The sequence below is a fragment of the Apis cerana genome, linkage group LG8 (assembly GCF_029169275.1).
Source record: "Apis cerana isolate GH-2021 linkage group LG8, AcerK_1.0, whole genome shotgun sequence".
Lineage (NCBI taxonomy): Eukaryota > Metazoa > Arthropoda > Insecta > Hymenoptera > Apidae > Apis > Apis cerana.
Window position 1 is genome coordinate 2,798,420 of NC_083859.1, and position 19,630 is coordinate 2,818,049.

Consider the following 19,630-nt stretch of genomic DNA (forward strand, 5'->3'; position numbering starts at 1 on the left):
ATAGAAACGTGACGTTCATATTCGATAGCAATAGACATGCTATAAATTCTTGATATATGTGCAATTAGTGAGCATCAGAATCGTTTTTTTTTTTTGTATTTAATATCTGTTCACTGATTTATGGGATTAATTATATTATATTAGTTCTTCTTACATATAATTCTATATATCATGGCTATAAATTTGTAAAAAAGATTATTTATAGTCAATAATTCATTGATCATGTCATTATCTATTCCAAACAAGTTTTTAAAAATACAAGAAGTTAAAATAAAAAATTTATATCAGAATATTAATAGTTTAAATCGATCAAGCTTGATTCCGTAGAATTTTTAAAAACAATTGCTCTGCATAATTCATTAAAAACAATATTAATTTTGCATGCAAATAATGTACATTAGTTATTGTATCAATCAAAGTATATTTAAAGATGAAAAATCTAATATTTAATACTAATAATAATTAAATAACAAAATAAAACTTCTCTTCTTTTTTATTTTATTATTTTTATTATTATTTTTTTTTTTTGTTTTTTCGAAAATCAAACTATTATCATATTTATTTCTTAGAATGTATTTTCTGATCCAAATTGTAATCTATTTATTTTATGTTATGCAAATCTATTAACATTTAAAGTCAAGTATAGTTTATTATGGATATAATATTATTAATAAAATCACTCAATTTTTTTCATCAATTGCAAAAATTAATACAAATTTTTATACAAATTCTAATGCAAATTCATTGCGTGTAACCATAGGGTATCGCCTGGAAATTCTTCGAAACGAAACGGCCATCCATCAACTCGTCGAAGCGGACGACAACAGTGGATGATAGCTATGGAGGATAGTATACGACACGGAAACGGTACTGTTACTACTCAAACAACTCTCGTGAGTATCTAACGAATAATAATCTATGGAATAATAACCGATATATCCAAACATTACTGTTACATAGTTTTTGATTTATTTCGTTTTAATTATTTTAAAGATCAAGAAAAATAAGAAATTATTTTAATTTGGATGAATTATATTTTTCCACAGCCCAAAACTCGACACCAGAGACCATATGGATGGGAAAATGGTAACGGTGAGCCATTAAAATTGGCTCAACCTCCAAGTCCACCAAGTAAATTCGCCAGTTTACCATACGATGGTAAAGTGTCGTTCGGTTGGATCCCACCTCGAACCAATCCGACGACCATAGAGAAGCATCGCGAGGTCAGACGTCGATCTTCAGAGGAAGAGGGACTAGAAGGGAATAACAAAAACCATCGGCAAAATTTTGAGAAGGATCGAACATCGCATTTGCGAAAGCAACGACAAAACAATGAGATCATGAAATCGAGCAGTGTAGAAGATCGGTTGTTGATGAATCACGAGCAATCGGAACAAAACGGGCGTAGAAGGAACGATTCTGATTCGAGTGAAGGAAGATTCTCGAGAAACTCCGAATCCGAGAGATCCTCGATCCCACGCTCGAGTTCGGTCAGTGTCGAAAGATTTTCCATGAGAGCGACATGCGGATCCTCCGATTTTTCAAGGGCGAACTCGATCTCGAACGAGAGATTCCATTCTTCAGATTTCTCGATAGCCGTGGCCAGTGCCAGCTCGAATGATCGTGTTTCCGTGCCGACATCCGAACCTTTTTCAATTCGAAACCTCGACTTTGTTTCGTTTTCTTTACCGACGAGAACCGATTCTAATGAAAGATTCTCGGCCCCAACCTCGGACAGATGTTCCGAAGAGCGTTATTCCGACATGTTCTCCACCAGAAACTCGGATTTCTCGACCAGAAACTCGACGGATTTTAGAACTCAATCTGAAGAGGAACGGTTTTCCGATGATTCGTTGGAAGAACTTTTACCTCCTCCTCCTCCGATCAGCAAGAGGCATTCCATCGCTTGGGAAGTACCTCTGGAAGATGATCCTTTATACGCTCCAGGAAGTACCAAGGTGATCGGTAGGAGACGACGTAAGAGCAGCGATGTGTCCAGTAAGTTATTCTTTTCAAACTTCAAATTTGTTTTTGGTACCACAAACAGGATTTTTCGATCAGTTATCTTGAAAAAATTAGTTTTGAGTTTTATTTATATTGTCATTGTTTGTTATAGATTTAACGTGTGTATAATAAATATTGTCGATTAAATTTTCAGGTGTTGGATCAGCATCTAAACTTCGCGATTTCGACGATTGGCAAGATCCACGATTATCGACTACCGATGACGATTTAATCTCTCCATATTCGGACTCTTCGACAAATGAACTTGATCAGATACGGCCACAAGATTTAACGAAAAATGGTACCTATGTGATACGCCGTGGTCGAAAAAAGGAACGAAAAGGATTGCCAAAAGCTCCTACCAAAACTAAAAGTTTATCCTTCGAGAACAGCGAAGAAAATCCATTGTCCAACGTAAAACGATACTCGAGTACCTTTGATAACATCAGAAGTCTTTTAAGAGAAAATAAAATGGATGAACCGATAGACGATCCGCCAATAGAATTTGCGCCATCTGTTCCGCCCGATTTGGTCAGAGTGGTCTCACTTCCGGCGATTAACGATGAAACCGACAATTGGCCACGGGAATTGGAAGTCACGGTTGAAGAGGAAGAAAGTTCAGATCTCTCGGACAAAGATAAGAAGACTCGAGAAATGTATGAATTGATCCAATTATCATCCTCGTTATCATCGAATGACAAGCCTGAGAAAGGTCGAATCGATCTGGCTGAATCTTTGAATCAAGAAAATAATGAGTCAAATAGTACATGTAATGGAGTTTCTTTTTCAACTTCTAACAGTTATTCTAAGGGATTTAGTCTAGCTATAACACCACCTAGCGGGAACGCGTTCATCGAAGAATCAAGTGCGAGAAAATCGCCTAATTCCAGCCTTGGTAATGAAAATCGCTTAGCATCCAAGATTCCGGTAAATTTATTAATAGAAGATCAAATTGTAAAAAAAGCTTTAAAGGAAAATCGACGACAACTGGAGAAAGTCAGTGATGCTATAAAAGAGATTGAGAGCGTGAAGAATAGTGAATCTTATTCGGAGAATAAACAACGATGGATCCGTACTGCAGATGCGAAACAACCATTAACGAGAAAAACTAGTCTCGATAACGAATCCAATGAACGTGTCACCGCAGATGCTAGAGCGAAAAAACAACTTGATTCAGATCTTGATTCAGATTCAGCATCTAAGACCAGTCCAGAAACGACAGATATCGAGGGAAGAAGAATAAATGGAACAGATATTTATGCATCAGGGAAAAGATTGCGACAGAATGGTGTCGTTGATGGTCATAAGAACGATCAAAAACAAATCGAAAATGTAATCGACGCCATTCTCGAGGATTCCAAAAATCCAGATTTTCAGGTGTGCTTTCATTTAATGAAACCAAATATTTTGAAAATCGAAGAAATTTATCATAATTGATCGCATTTTGCTTTTAGGTAAGTGTAGAAGTTCTCGAATTTCCTCCGTTACCACCTTCTCCTGTAGAAGAAGCAGATGAGGAAAGCTCGGACATCGGTCAGAGTGCCATGATTGTTTCGAAACCAAAAAGTCATAGCAATCGAACAATGGAATATAGACCTAGAGTGCCACCTCATCGTGGCCCTGTTACCAATCATTCGTTCTCAGATTCGAAAGATCAACAAATATCTCTCAATACTAGATCCATGGATGCTGGATTCTCTCGGGGTAAAAGAACACCTACTGCCACTACTTCCAGACGAGAGGTGCGTTTTATAAAATTTACGCGGGACAATTTATCATATTTTGGGTAAAAAATTATATAATAATGATATAATAATAATAGTTGGATCTTATTTTATGTAACAACAGTTATTAATATTATTATTATTATTATTATTATAATTATTATTATTATTAAAAATCTATCATTTGGTAATATTATTTCTTCATGCCTCTTAGCAAATACCAGTAGAACGAAGAACTTTGCCTACGGATTTACCAGGACCATCGCGACGACGGCCTTTTACAAAGAAACACTCACCATCTGCAGAACCATGCTCATCTGTTGGAAACGGCAATTGCAGTAGTAATACCGTCACAAACGGAGTTAACAGCGGAGCTTGTAGTAGTACTAGCGGTGGAACCAGTAGTAATATAGCAACCAGTACCAGTGGGATGCAAACTTCCTGTTCGCTTCCGGAAACTCCTGTTTTTGCTAGAGGAAGCGATATTCCTAGAACTCCTCAGCATGCCAGCAATCCTACGCAAATGCGTCGGCAACCTGGTTGGTATGCCCCAACCTCGGCTACCACCGGGTAAGAATTTTCAATAACTATCAATTTCACGAGAATTTTATTCACATGTATTTAAAAAATCGCGTTTTATATCTTATGCAAATTAGGTTAACAATAAATTACATATTTTTTATATATAACTTTAAGATTTGATTATTATATATATCATGAATGTAAAAAATAAAAATAATGGAACTAATAAATAAATGAATGATGAGATAGATAACAATAAACAGACAAAAAAAAATAAATGATATTTTGTTTAAATAGGTATCGCAGGAATAATCCGGGTCTGGAACAAGCGATAATCGGGACAGAATTATTGCGATTAGCCGGTGGCCCGAATCGAGGATGGTATCCAACAAGGAAGGCGAACCAACCACGACCAGCTTCGATCGAGCATCTCGAACGACTGAACAATGCATATGATCCACGCTTGGCAGGTTCCGGAGACCAGAGGAAACCATTGACTCTACCAACAAACATCACACCGAACAAATACTTCGGCCAAAGTAAGCACAGCTCCGCCTCCAGTACTCGCGAGGCGCTACGGAGGGTCACTAGCTTGCTCATCAAGAAAGGTAAGCGCTGGAATTTGCGCTATTACAAGAGCCCATGATCGTGGAACCAGTGAACGCTACCGCGATCGGGTGGCCTGTAGAAAACACGATGCTTTTCGCTAAGCCAACTCGGTTCATTGCAATTCCTGTTTATTTTCCGAATGAATGTTTTCTGATTAGATCCACAGTTGCATAATAACTTATAAATGAAATAACGTAAATTACATATGTGTTCGAAAACAATTTCATAAGTAATAAAATAGGATGAATCATAAAACAATATTTCGCATAAACATATTTGCAAACCGAGTATTGCTGCGAATGTGATTTTTAAAATAACGATCGATAAGTTTACATATTTTCGATTCAATACATGAATATAATCATTTTTTTCAAATTTCTTTTATAAAAGTGGACTTTTTAAAAAGTACACTTTTTATTCTATTCGATTTTATGACAACATTATAGCTTAATAATGCAAAGTCAACATCAATATTATAAAAAATTAAAATATATAAATATATATATATATATTTATATACATATATATTTGTATGTATATGTGTATAAATTAAATCATTGTTATTTTAAAAACCACCTGCATCGAGTTTTGAAACGGTTTGTGACACATTTTCAGAATCCATGTAACAATTGTTGAAAACAACGCGCCAATAGTTTCTATAACTTATTTCTTGCGTGACCTTTCGTGGCACTGAGTGTCACCAATTTAAATCTTGCTATATTTCTTCTATACATGGTTTGTTTAAATAATTTTCATGCCTGATTCTATCGTAAGAAAGAAATTTACGATTCTCTTAATCTTATCATTTAAAGGATTAGTTTCTTTCTCACGATAATATATATTTATACATGTATATGTATTTATTGCATTTTTATATTGCTATAAGCTGTATGTAGATAATGATTGATTTATTATTGTTTCTATTAGTTTAATCTGATTTCTTTTATATTACGTGAAAAACGATTTAACCGATTTATGCAGTTTTACAGCTATTCCTGTTTCATAAATAGAATTCGCTTAAATCATGCGTTTTTCTATTTTGCTTTATTATTTGATTGATTGGCAATGCGTTGCATATATAAAAAACTTTAATGAAACGTGAATAAGTTTTAATGTTGAAACACGATATCAATGTCAATCTCTATTCACATTTCCTCGCAATAGTGAGTTTAGTTTTCGATAAGCTACGGTATGTCGTAGCTGTACAGTGGTTCCATCTGGCGAAAACTTTGTAACTACTTACGAATCAACTGACCTTGAAAATATAAACGTATAAGACAAGAAGGATGGAGGAACGAGACCTCCTCCGCGTTACACGCGGCAAGCTAGTCTTATTTCTATAGAGGGTTTTAATTTTCATTGTTTCGTCGAAATAAATCTATCTCTTTATATTTTTCTTGTTAGAAGATTATTTTTCGCTTTCCACATGTTTATTCTATCATACAAGAACAGAATTTTTAATCAGTTATATTCGTTGACTGTTTTCGAATCTTGTAACGTGGACAAAGTATGTGCTCTTCTCTTTTCGAATAGCGCAACGTTGCGCTGTGCCGGCCGGTTAGGGCAGTCCAAGAACCGGTATAATAAGAATGGTAAATGCTAAAGATTCACTAGAAAACTAGTGACGTTACAACAAGAGCATGAATTCACGATTTTCACATTAAAATATCTTCGAATACGAATAATATTCTTTTTTGTATTATTATCACGTTATTGATTTATTTATATACATGTATAGAAGAAAATATTCAATTTTATTTTTATATATTATTTTTTATATCATTTTATCTATCGTCTTTAAAATGTCATTGCTATTTTATTGTTATTATTAGATTCTATAAAATTATCTTATTTATGGCATATTTATTTTACAATTAACAAACATGTAAATTAATATTTATCGATTTTAATTATTTAATTTCCCATTTATTTTATATTAAACATTAATAAATTCGTGATAAGCAACAAGAATTTGGTCATATTGATACAGAAAACGGGCGCGCCATGGATCAATACTCATCCGTGCAGAGATATAGTTGCTCTAACTGCATTTTCCTTTTTCTTTAAATGTTACTTATACAACATTAACAAGTAAACAATCTATATTCATTTTTTTCTTTATCTTTATTAACTACATTAAATAAAATTAAATATTATTTACAAGAATGATACTATTCATAATAATATTATTTAGAATTCATTTATATATATATATATAATATTTCTTCTATTTCAATTTATATTCAATTTAATTAAACAATGCAATTAAACAATGAAAAAAATGTGAAAATAATGTAGATTTGTACGTCAGCTTTCGAGTCTTATCATTATTTATTTATAGACTGTCGTATCGATGCTCTGAAAAAGACCTTCTGCGCATGCGGACAAGATAACGTTTTGACTCATTTAACTCTTCTTTTATATCACCTTTCCGATTCAAAAATTTTTTGATCGATCGATGGATATTGTGCAGATAGGAAAGATCGAAAGAAGTTAGTAGTGTAACGGTTAAAAAATGGTTGATAGGAGAACAGCAGGGGGTAGCAAAGGCGATTGACCAGCAAAGGGATGTTTTCAGTTTGGTTAGTAAGCGGTCGGCTCGCTGGACGGATTGGATGCAGAGCAGGGACGTGTGGGAAGTCGGAAGGACACGGAAGGGGTGACTAGCTCGCCTCGTACAAGGGTGGTGGCAATCGTTACTCCCGTCTACTGTTGGTCTGTCTAGCAACCCTCCAACCAAATGCCATCCCTACCAAAACCGGGATTTGTATCATGGTCGAGTTGTGTTCGTCACGAATCTTTCAACCCAATAGAAAATGTCGGTCTATCACTTTTTTCACTCTTTCTTTATTTTCTCTTCCTCTTCTTTTTTTCTCTTTTCTTTTCCTTCTTTTTTCACTCTTTTTCTTTTCTTTATCTCTTTTGTTCTATTCTTATATGATTTTTAAAAAAATAAAAATATTTAAATAATCGATGAATGTCAATTAACAAGAAAACATAGTTATCCACCCACGCAATAACTGATTTTTCATGGAAGTTACACTATTATTATTATTATCGATATTTCTAATTATATCTACGTCATTGCACTCTGTTTGCAAAACAGGACTCACTGTGATGTATGTAATACATAGTGTAGTATGTGTATATATGTATATATATATATATTTATCATCAATATATCGGATTCGATCGAACCGAAAGTTTTAAAATTTATTTAATATAATTTTTTTTGCTCTTGATTTGTTTTTCTGTAAAAAAAAAATATTTTTCTTTCTTTCGTATTCATTGCAATAATAAATTCAACTATTTATTAGAAACATCTTGAATTACAATGTAACTTAACATTTTTAATGTCGCACAGCAACAATTGAAAACCGGTGTAACATTGCACTTAGTTGTTCTACTTATTTTCTATTATATAAAATTATTTTCCGTTTCTTTTTATCACAAAATTTTCAATTTCTGGAGAAATAGCTGATAAATTGTACAATCTCAAAAATTGCTTTTATCGTCGTCAATTCAAACAACATTGTTATTATGATGAGGAATTTTAGTATTATCATATTTCGTGTGTGTGTGTGTGTGTGTGTGTGTGTGTGTGTGTGTGTGTGTGTGTGTGTGTGTGTGTGTTGGAGTGGGGACATAAAAGGATGGGTCAGACCGAACTGTACGCCAGACTGAGTCGTGAGCGTTTGGACATTTAGAACGTCAGCTGGTTTCAGTATGTTGCCAAGAGAGATTCTGCTTGTCCTTGAACAAACTTAATCTTGCTTCCCTTCGTCTTATCTCCTTCAACCAAGACGTGAACGACATTTTTAAAATATAAAAGTTTCTTTTCATTTATATGTTTCTATCTATATAGATATAGACAAATATAAAATATTAAACATAACGAAAATTATTTAGCAGTTTTATGATTTTTCTCAATTTTTATTTAAATCTATATTTTTTCTTAATTTTGATATAAAAAATAGAAAAATAGTAATTAGAGATATTATAAAAAATAATATTATAAATAAAATCTTTTCAAATATGTGAAGTAATTTTTTGAAGAAGTTTATCGGGACTTTTCTTAATCAATTGTCATAATATATAACAAGAAAAAATAAAAAAATATCAAAATAAAAAATATTCCAAATGAATAATTAAAAAAAATTAATTTAAAAAAAAAATTAATTGTGTAATGAATATTTAATCGAATTCAAACCCAACACTTGAAGTGACCAATTATTCTAAACTAATTTTAAAAATTTTTTTTTTACGAAATCATTAAACATAAATATTTTTTAAAAATTATCCGATTAATTTCCATTTTTAAAAGAAATTCTGCTCTTAAAATAAAAAAAAAATTAAACAATCAAAATTGAAAAAATCATTAAATTGTGAAATTATTGTTATTGAAAATATCAATATTTATATTAAAATTTAAATAATTTTTTCATTCGAAGAAAGCAAAAGACAGGAAAAGAATAATGAAATATAAAAGACGCGTTTAGTATGTTCATAAAGTAATCGATCGATTCGATGAGTAATCACTCTCGCTATCTTTGGTACGTAATAGCAACGAGTCAGTTTCATGAAAATGCAACGAATGTCTACTTTTTCAAAATATAGATTTAACAATCACTATTACGATGAATTAACATTATTTTGTTTACTTTTTAATTGATTATATTTCTTCAATTTCATGGATAAGCCAAAATTGTCTTATCTTTTAAAGAGATGTTAGATAATAATAGAGATAGTTAACCATGGCAATGAATAAGAATCCTAGACACGACCCTGACCTCGATTGATGAAAGTAACGTATTTGTTTCTCCTATTTTTTTTATTCTTTTCTTTATTTCTTCATCATTTATGCTATTTATTATTAATTTTGAATAACGATTATTATTATCTTCATAATAACTGATAATAAAAAAAATGTAAAAAAATTAGAAATATTGATAAATGAAAACAAACCAAATATTCATGTATGTATATATTTCCTCAATTTGTTTGATATAATTTTTTTCTTTTTGGAATATTTAAAACTGCTACTATAAAAAAGATGTGTAAAATTTCTTCAAGATGAATATAATAAATTTTATGGATGAATAGAAATAAAATGAACTTGCAACACAAAAAGGACACACGTTCGTGTTTTTCAAGCATTTCTAATCATCGCATCTTTTACAAAGTTAAACTGTTCGCAAAGAGCTCGTTCTGTCATCCGAAGCCAGCCGTTGAAACAAGATATGGAGAGAGGTTATTATTATCCATCCAGAAATAGAGTCGCGAACGTATAGACTAGTGGTTGTTACTGGTGGCCGAATAAACTCTCGATGGAAAGGGAATAAAGGACTTTGGTACATTAACTTAATATGTTGACTGTCTATTCATAGATATGATAAATCCTATGAAAATTTAGACCTCTTTATTTTATATTTCGGAAAATATTCAATATTTTGATAGTTTTGATAGTATAGTCCTTCTTCAATTGAATTATTTCATAATTAATATTTCTAAATCAAAAATTAATATATAAAAAATAATATATAGTAGTACATATTCATTATAAATTAATTTATTAAAGAATCAGAGTGTAAACGTTGTATTATTTCAAAGGCTAAAGCTTGTCTGAAGCTTTATAATCATTTGCACGTATATAAATTTATTCCAGATGTACACCTGTTTGCACTGTTTGTTATATTTCGATTTATCAACTTGTTTTTATTGATTCACAAAGCAGTATAATTTCATATTCAACTCTCTTTTTGTCTATGAATGTATTTATCTCTATCTCTTGTCATTATCTCTTCTGTCTAGTTCCGTTCATTCTACAGTTATTTTATTTTTTCAAATATTTTTGAAATATTTCATTTTTTTATTATGGAAAAAAGATACGCGTATAAAAATTTTATGAAACAATCATTGAATCAATGTGTTATAGTAGAAATGTATGTGTATATATTTGCGACAGAAATTTAGTTATTCGAATATTTTCTTTTCGATGTTTATTCTTCTTTGTAACTTAACTTAATCTAATCGTTGAAGGCACAATTTTGGTCATAAATGCTGTTCATTAAGATCATATCGTGTCCTCGTTGTCATGTTCATACTTGGCATGTGGCAACCATCCGATTTTATTTGGTCAATTTTTCCAAGGGAAACACGCGCCTATTTGGAGATTAACCTCCAAACAAATCAGGTAGTCGTATCGTTTTATACTACATACGCGCGTTTCCTATCTTTCATCGCATTTAGTTTTCGCTAGCTTCTCGTAGTGTTCTATGATTTCTCATTATATATCACATACAGAAATCAGAAACAATGAACAAAAGAACAGAATTTATTTTTCAATCTTCTTAAGATGAAACTTGTATTGATTTGTTCTAGGAAGTGGAAGCAAAGATGGAAAAGGTGGGAAGGATAATGCATCACCGTGTGGTCCTTATGCAGGTAAGTTTACTTTTTTTCATTTAAGTGAATATGAGATTTTTATAATTAAAAAAAATGTGTTTGAGAAATGTATCACAATTCGATATAATTTCTCGGTATCATCATTTTACAAGTTCACGCAAACGATTCAAAAAATCATGGTGTAAATTAAATTCGAAAAATATCAATCCTCGATTTCTTTTACGTAATATAATACAATAATACGAAATATCCATAATTTAAAGATTATAGATTTTGATATTTGAATTACGTATCAAATAATTATTTTAAGATTTAAATTATTATTATAGTATGATACTATTCAATCTATACCAATCAATACTATACCAATGCTTAACCTTGTAAGGTACTTATATGTACTTATAATGTACTTATATTAAATTTTTATTTTATTGCTGATAATAAGGCGTGTATGTGTATACACACATGATATATATATATCATTTATATCTTTACACGTGTAATATAACCGTACACACGACATTCCAAAATATCCATTCCCTTCTCGCCAAATGTACGCTTCGCTTTTAGCCTGAACATCAGTTCTATTAATATTGTTTAGTTATTTTTGAAAACTTCTTACTAAGAGAAATAGAGCAAAGAAATAATTTAATAAGAAAAGATTTAAAACGTAAAAGTTCCATTCAATTTATATATTATAAACAAATGCAGCTCTTGAAAATTATTTTTATTGATTTGATCATAGCAGCAATAAATGTTGATACACGGCTCGAGATGCAAAGTAACAGAGATCAGACACACCCAACAGTTTGCGTCTATTACGCGCGCTACATAGCCGCACACTATCGGTATTGATCCATACGCACCGTTTTCTCGTTCTCGCTCCCTAGCTCCTCGCATCGCAAAAATATATCATTTTCGTGATACAATTTTTTTTTCTCTTTCTTTCCACTTTTCTTTCTAGATAGATAATAAGAGAATAAAGGGATGAAAAAAATGTATTTGCAAGAATAACCATTTATGGGAATAGCAATTTTCTCTGCTCATTGTCAGTTATCATTGATCAAAAGAGGGGGAGGCTATCCGTCGTCAATCGTAGCCGGCTTTTAACGTCCGTCGATTCGAAGGAAAGGCCGGAAAGACCGTTGATTATTATGCAGGCGACAGACAATTGCCAACGCTTCCCCTATTAACATATAGTGAGAGTAAAAACGTGGCTGAAATATACGATGCTGTTTGGTACGTACGTCGCCCCACTACCAACTCGGACATAATCATACAAGGATTTTGATATATAATAAATTAAATAAACGCAATAGATAATGCAATCTTACCGCAACAATTTTTTTCTCATATAGAATGATTTTTGGTAATAAAAGAGCAGACAAGAAAAAGGAAACATGTATATAGGCGAAAGAGCCATATCATCTTTTTGTTTCAGCGGCCGAGTGTGGGGACGCACCTAAAAAGAAAGGATTCTTCAAAGGTTTTTGGAAGAGGTCACGTCATTATTCATTGGAGAACCAATAGCCCAGGTTAGGCGGTAGGGTGATGGGCCACCAGCAACGACAGACATCGCGGCAACAACACCATTATCGACAACACGTCGCTACAAGCGCTTTGACGCACAGTGCTTGTTGCTGCATCGTCCAGTAGCCTCGGTCCCGTTTCGTGGTAGAACCAGCGACAAGGTTCGCGTTCTTTCGTCCATTTCATCGAGCTTTTATTCCGCCCGATCAGTGGTCTCCGAATACAACAAGCTACGTCAATCCGTGGGTAAAATCTTTTTGCGTATTTTATGTTTTTCAATTCTCTTTGATTTCTTTTCCTTCTCTTCTCCATCTTTCTCCCACACCCTCTTTTCCCTTTTCTCTATTTCATTCTATTTTTTTCGTTCAGTCTCATTTCTCATTACATTTCGTTACATCATGATACAAGTATTATGTATATTATATATTGTTTAGCTCCTTTCACACAACAACTCGTTTGTTCGTTTCAGCATTTTACTTTAAAGCGTGAAACAGAATAGAAGCAATAATGTAAAATGCTGCGCGAATCGTGTCGATTTTATCTCCATCTGGCGTTCAAATCAAATCATTTTTCGCCGTTCGATAAAATGTTTGATTAAATCGCGTAAGCAACTTAAATAAATGTTATATATATATATTTACTTTTATTTTAAAGATTTGAATAACGATGTTTTCAAATTTGTTCCTTTATTTTTTCAATTATTATTATTTTTTTTTCTTTTTTTTTTTTTTCTTTTAACGCGAACCGAAAGTGTTGAAAACGGACACGACATCCATAGCGATTTCTCGCAATAACCGTAGGCTTCGCTTTCGAGATGCGCACGCGCGCCCTCTTCCGTATCTCGAGCGGTAAAAAGTTGGATAATTTTCGGATCGAGAGGTAATCGCAAGCTTGTATGGCTTTACCAATTGCTAGATCGATTTCGATTGAACGGAACTTTTACTTTACAGAGGTAACCGCCGATTAAGTCGTAATAATCTCATCGGGGTGGAAGGTTAGATCAATCGTTTGGAACGGGCAGCTGTTTGATTAGCAATGCCAAAAATACAGTAGTCGGCTTTCTAATTGACGCAACGACGATCGACGATCATCGTGGTTAGTCATCCGGTCGACAAGTCGCGACCGATCGCGAGCATCAGTCACCTAGGCGTTTCTTTTCCATCATCTTCCTTGTGTATCCAACGCGCGAGCACGTTTATAGAAAGTGAGTAATAAATTATAAGTTATCCAGTATTCGAGTACACGAATATTCAATACGTGTTAGATTGCGTTAGATTATATATTATGGCACAAGCAATAAGGAGAAAGAGGAGAGCGTACGAAATGAACACGTCGAAAAATCATAACGGTACAACGTAAAGAAAAAAATTACATTGTATTACATATTTATTATTATTTAAAGAATTTGTAATTATACGAATGAAATATTTCTGAGTTTCAACGTTACCATTTAAATATTATTTTTATTATATCATTACTCATATCATTATCACTATTATCATTACCATTAATGCAATATCAACTTGTTATTGCTCTTCTCATTATTTTTTTTTTTTGTTAATATCTATAATATATTTATTGTTATCTTACTATATTATCACCTATGTCGTCATTATTGTTGTCTTTCTCATCGTTATTTATTTACTATTTTTACCATCATTGATATATTAATATTTTTATCAGAATAATCATTGTGATTAACCTTATTTGTATTTTTCTTCTTTTTTTTTAATTTCATTTTTATCATTATTACTGCTATTTATTATTATTATTATGATAAATTTGTTGTTATGATCGTTGTTACTATCATTGTTAATTCTTTAATCTATGCTAGCACCAAAATACTTAATTGTATGCATGCAAAAAAATATTGAAACACGCAGTGAAATGCGGACAATAATGCATTATTTTTATAAAATGCTATTTCATATTAACGATTGAATTATTTATTTATTTACTTTTTTGCTTGCTTACTTATCCACTTATTATTATCTATAATTTTCTATTCGATATGTTATATATCGAAGGAAAAAGAAGCAAGATTATAGCCAGTAATGTAATAAATGGTGACGATAATAACGATAACACTTTTTAAATTACATTTAATACAAGTTTGAAAATCGATATAATACATTCGTTCTCCTCTCCGATATTTAATGAAGTCGAAAGAAAATCGAATGAAAAATCGCTTGAATGCCAAAGATTGTCCTGTAATAAATCGAAAACTCGCGCCGATATACAAAGATATAAAAATCATTTCTTTGTATTCGTTTGATAGATTCTATTTTGTACGAGATTCTATGTACAAATAACTAGCTGAACGAATATCTTTTTCCTTTCTCTTTTCCTATGTATTTCCTTTTCCTTTTCTCGTTTTAAGTGCCAATTAATGACGCAAATTCGTCGTCGTCATCGTCGTCGTTGTCGTCATCGTTATCATCATCGTTCTTATTTCTCAAAATAATATTTTTCAAACAGAAATTCCCTATGAATCGTTAAATTCATCGCAAAATTCTGTTCACATTATTTTGCATTATACATATTGTTTTCACGTAATATAATATGTACGTAGGTATTTATTAACATTTACGAAAGCGATGACGTGAATGTGCTTTAATGGTTAAAAGGGGCTCTATTATAACTTAGAAGAGGAAAGAAGAAATAAGAAAGAAGAAAAGGAAAGAAAAAAATGGCGGAAGCTATTTAATCGTAATGTAGGTTATGATATTGTTTTCATTTCCTACGCGATATATTTATTTATTTTAACACAGTTAAAATAATACGCGGTCTTGTTACAATGTATGTATAATGATTCTTGTAAATAACAATATCATAAATTGTGGGTGTAACATGGAAAAGAACGTGTAAGAAGATAAAGAGAAACTATTCCGCGATCTATTCGCGACGAAAGATCGCATGTTGGAATTTGGACTGTGAGAATGATGGGCATTCGAGATACATTCGGCCGCGTGCTATTGTTGCTGCTGCTGCTATTGTTGCTATTACTAGCATAACGTTGCTGTTATTAGCATAGTTCCAAAGTCGAGAGCACGCTGGCCGCTTTGTCGCATATTCGTTGAGATGCATGCACATCTACCTGATAAGACTTTAACTTAATCTAATAAAGGTTAATGCTATTTAAACTTAATGCCATTTAAATGAAACGTTTATAAAACAATTTTCGCCACATCGGTATGTTATATCATTTTGCATGTAAGCGTACGTGCACGTGAACCTACATGTTCAATTACTTTTGTCAGTGCTGTTCTTTTTGTTCATCATATATGATCATTTTTTCTTCCTTCTTTTTATTTGCCTGCGTCCCTTTTTTCTCTTTCTCTTTCTTCTCTTTATCAACGATTTAAACAAAAATACAAATTATTATTTTCTTTGAGTATCGAGATATAATGGATAGAACAGATATCGTGTAATCATTATCGATAATAATGGGGATTCTCTTTAAAATAAAGAGAAACTGTATGAAAGCGAAATAGATATACTTAATAAATCTAATTAAATTCAGAAAAGTGAATATCGAAACGTAAACATGAAACGAAGCACGAATGAGAAAGGGGAATTTTTCTTTCTTCCGAAAAAAAAAAACGATTAAAATCTTTGGAAAGAATCGAAAAAAATATGAACAATCAAGAAATTTATGATAGAATTATGAGTCAAATGCGAAGAAAGAAATATACGATACTCGCTTGTACACCGCGTAATACAGATTATCGACTTATCTTAATGGTACCATCTACTTTTTTCATGTGTTCTAACATGATTGTATCTGACAAATTCCATATACCGATATATACGACGCACATTCAAGTCAAGTTACCGAACAAGTTATACGATATGATTCGATGTTCATACGCCATTATCAATTTACATTATTTAAATTAATCATGATGTTAAGACCGGTTCGTTGGGCGCATCGTTTTTCTAGTCTTTGTTCCCTAAATGAAAGCGATCTGGGCGAGTATATGTAAATCGGATAAAAACGGGTCAAAAATGAAAACAAACTCGGGTAAATATGCTGTATAGTTAGATTATGTAGAAAGGAAAAGGATTAACGCGTTGACACGAGATAGGGGGAAAATTTTAGTACAAATTCAATAGCTTTATCGCTTAAGATGTGGAAAAGAACAAGAATAAAAGGTACTAAAAAAATGATATGGCAATAAACATATAGTGTGCAACATACGAATGCAGGGTTACAAATACACGATTAGGAAGTCGTTCGACGAATTAAGCGCTCGACGCCTCGGTACTAATATCGACGACATTTCGTATCCCGTGAATTACAATCCAAGCCTTTCCTTCGAATTATATACGTATTATCCGAGATCATCCATGTTCGTTTGTATCTCATATATCTATGCGCATTATTTTTTCCACTGCAAAGGTTTACGCGTCACCGATCTCTAGTATGCGAAAAGAGATCTGGATTATCATCTATTATTTACTCAAAACAAATCGAATAAATTTCGAGAATGATAAAAAGTAGGCTATAAGGCGTTGATCGATAGAAAATATAAAATATGACGATTTCGATCGCGATAAGTAGAGGTAATGTTTTTTAAGAAAAGAAAAAAAATCAATGCAAGTAAACGAGAGCGATTTTTATGTAAATTTTCTTGATAATTTTGTAAAAAGTCTTATTTAATCTTCTAATCTATCAATAAATTAAATAACAGTTTATAAATGAAATGAAATGATGTGTTATAATGCATGTACACATGTACATAAATATATATATATTATATGCCGGATATCCCATTATTTCCCGATTTTAAGAAAAAAAGTTATTTAAATTATTCAACAAAATAAAGTAACATATAGAACAAATAGAATAGAAAATGGAAATATTCGTAGATATATTCTTCTTTTTTCTTTCTGAATAAAATCAAACAAAATATTAATCGTTGGAAAAATTACAGGAAAATTCTGATAATATCAAGTAGTTTGGGACCTGTTGAAGACCTAAAATAATGTTTAATGATTTTTTTTAATGATTGTTTAATGATTTTTTCGCTTATCCAAATAAATTCATTTTATATAGAAATCTCCCTTCGGCTTATTTTAAAAACATCGGAAAAATGGAACATTCGATGCAATGCATCAGTTCCATATAGTGCTAATTTTCTATTGCACATACAGGTAAGTCTAACTTGCCGATAAGATATGTCGAATAAATAAAATTTCGAATAATCGTTATATATCGGAACGAAAACAACGCGTTGGAAACCGAGAAGTTACATATTGTTTGTAAGTTGATTTAATCGCATTCATGGACGGAAGAATGCGGTTTTTATCATATATACCACTACGACTATATATCTGGTGGTGAAGCAAAAAAACTCCACGATAAATATTATTATGAATGTATTTGAAATAAATGAATAAATGGAAACAAAACACGCTCCGTTACACCGCTTTATACAAATTTATTTTTTTTTTAAACATTATTCGTGTTATGGTTCCGAAGATTCTTATCGACATATGCAAAAAAATCTTAAGAGCAAGTATATCGGCTTTACAAAGTTATATCTAATTTTAACCGACCAAAAATGTATCCCTCGCTCTCTCTTTCTCTCTTATACACACAGGCGCGCGCGTTCACGCGCGCACCCATCACCCTCACTCGCTCACCCCCCTCCCCCTCCCCCTCCCCGCCCAATATACTAGCTTTTGCTTTCTATTTCTGCTTTTCCTGTCCGAACCATAATGTCGACCATCTTCCGTTATACATTCTTAAAAAGTCGAAGTGTTTATCGGCCATTGAGTGGTTTAATAAAGCACGAAAAATATAGTAGTCGCATCGTTGGTCTCAAATACGATGATTTTATATAAAATGAAAGGATCAAAATATATCATTCCTTTTCCAAACAAAAAAGGAAAAGTTAAAAGTATGAGGCAGATGCGAATATTTCAACGACGCCTGGGAGTTACCTTTTATTACAATTATTACTTCAATGTTTATTCCTTATTTTGTTATCAATAAAAATCGTTACATAGTAGTTTGGGTTGCTGCTTGACGCCAGCCGAATCGACAAGCAATCAGTTATAGTAATAATAGTAGCAATAATATTACAGTAATAATAAATGGTAGCAGTATCGTGTATTAGATGTATGTATGTCATGTATATGGGCGTGTGTATGTGTAACGCGTGAACGCATCTGTATGACTGCGGGGGTATTTCTTGATGTAACTCGTATATAAGACTGCATTAATCGAATGAGAAACATTTACACGGTCAAAGGAATCTATTCTTTTAAATGCTTAATAGATCCAAATTTCAACGTTGCATTTTAATATATTTAATTTTTAACTAGTTCCACATTAATATTATCTTTGATAAAAAATTGTGCTAAGAAATATCGATCATTTAAAAAGAAAGAAAAATAAAAATATAAGAATAAACGAAAATACGAAGATCGAACAATTCAATTATACTCCGTTCCGTGTATAGTTCTTTCAATTTTTGCAATCATATTTTGTGTTCTGTATGCATGCCACGCGCGCTCGAATGTCATTCATATTTATATATTTATATTATCTTGGTGTATATCTTCGACTCTCGTTCCAGTTCTCATCCCCGTTCCTCTCTATTTCTTTCTCGATAAATGACACATCTCTTGTCAGTTTGTTTTATTTTTCTTACACATAGCAATATTAAAGAGAGTAAATAGTTAAAAGGGTTGTATCGATCTGGGAGAGGGAGGTGGCCAGGATTGTATCAATCCACGCCTTTTCACCCTCTGCCGCACGTTTGCCTGCACCGTCCGCACCGTCCTCCTTACCGTCACTATCTTATCGACGTAGTCGCTTTTACATA

At 32.2% G+C, this 19,630-nt stretch overlaps 1 protein-coding gene and 1 long non-coding RNA gene across 20 annotated transcripts in view; one reads left to right on the forward strand and one right to left on the reverse strand.

The window, feature by feature from the left end:
- The window catches only part of LOC108004170 (uncharacterized), a 34,992-nt gene extending 17,486 nt beyond the window's left edge, over nt 1-17,506 (forward strand). For 2 of the 19 annotated variants that reach the window (XM_062078052.1, XM_017066881.3), the window contains exons 6-13: nt 761-893; nt 1,047-1,998; nt 2,159-3,381; nt 3,459-3,746; nt 3,943-4,298; nt 4,548-4,858; nt 11,241-11,303; nt 12,706-17,506. In XM_062078052.1, the coding sequence (XP_061934036.1) occupies nt 761-893; nt 1,047-1,998; nt 2,159-3,381; nt 3,459-3,746; nt 3,943-4,298; nt 4,548-4,858; nt 11,241-11,303; nt 12,706-12,794 (3,415 nt within the window). In that variant the 3' untranslated portion in view covers nt 12,795-17,506. Of the gene's footprint in view, nt 1-760; nt 894-1,046; nt 1,999-2,158; nt 3,382-3,458; nt 3,747-3,942; nt 4,299-4,547; nt 7,352-7,437; nt 10,211-11,240; nt 12,175-12,228; nt 12,634-12,705 lie in introns of those variants that run through there. The other 17 variants (XR_009830775.1, XR_009830770.1, XR_009830771.1 and 14 more) reach the window with 17 other exon arrangements.
- LOC133666536 (uncharacterized) lies at nt 6,965-8,337 on the reverse strand. The gene is made up of 2 exons (XR_009830781.1): nt 8,206-8,337; nt 6,965-8,110 (listed from the first exon to the last, which is right to left on the reverse strand). It is a non-coding gene; the product is annotated as an uncharacterized LOC133666536 (long non-coding RNA).
- Nucleotides 17,507-19,630: the final 2,124 nt, after the last annotated feature.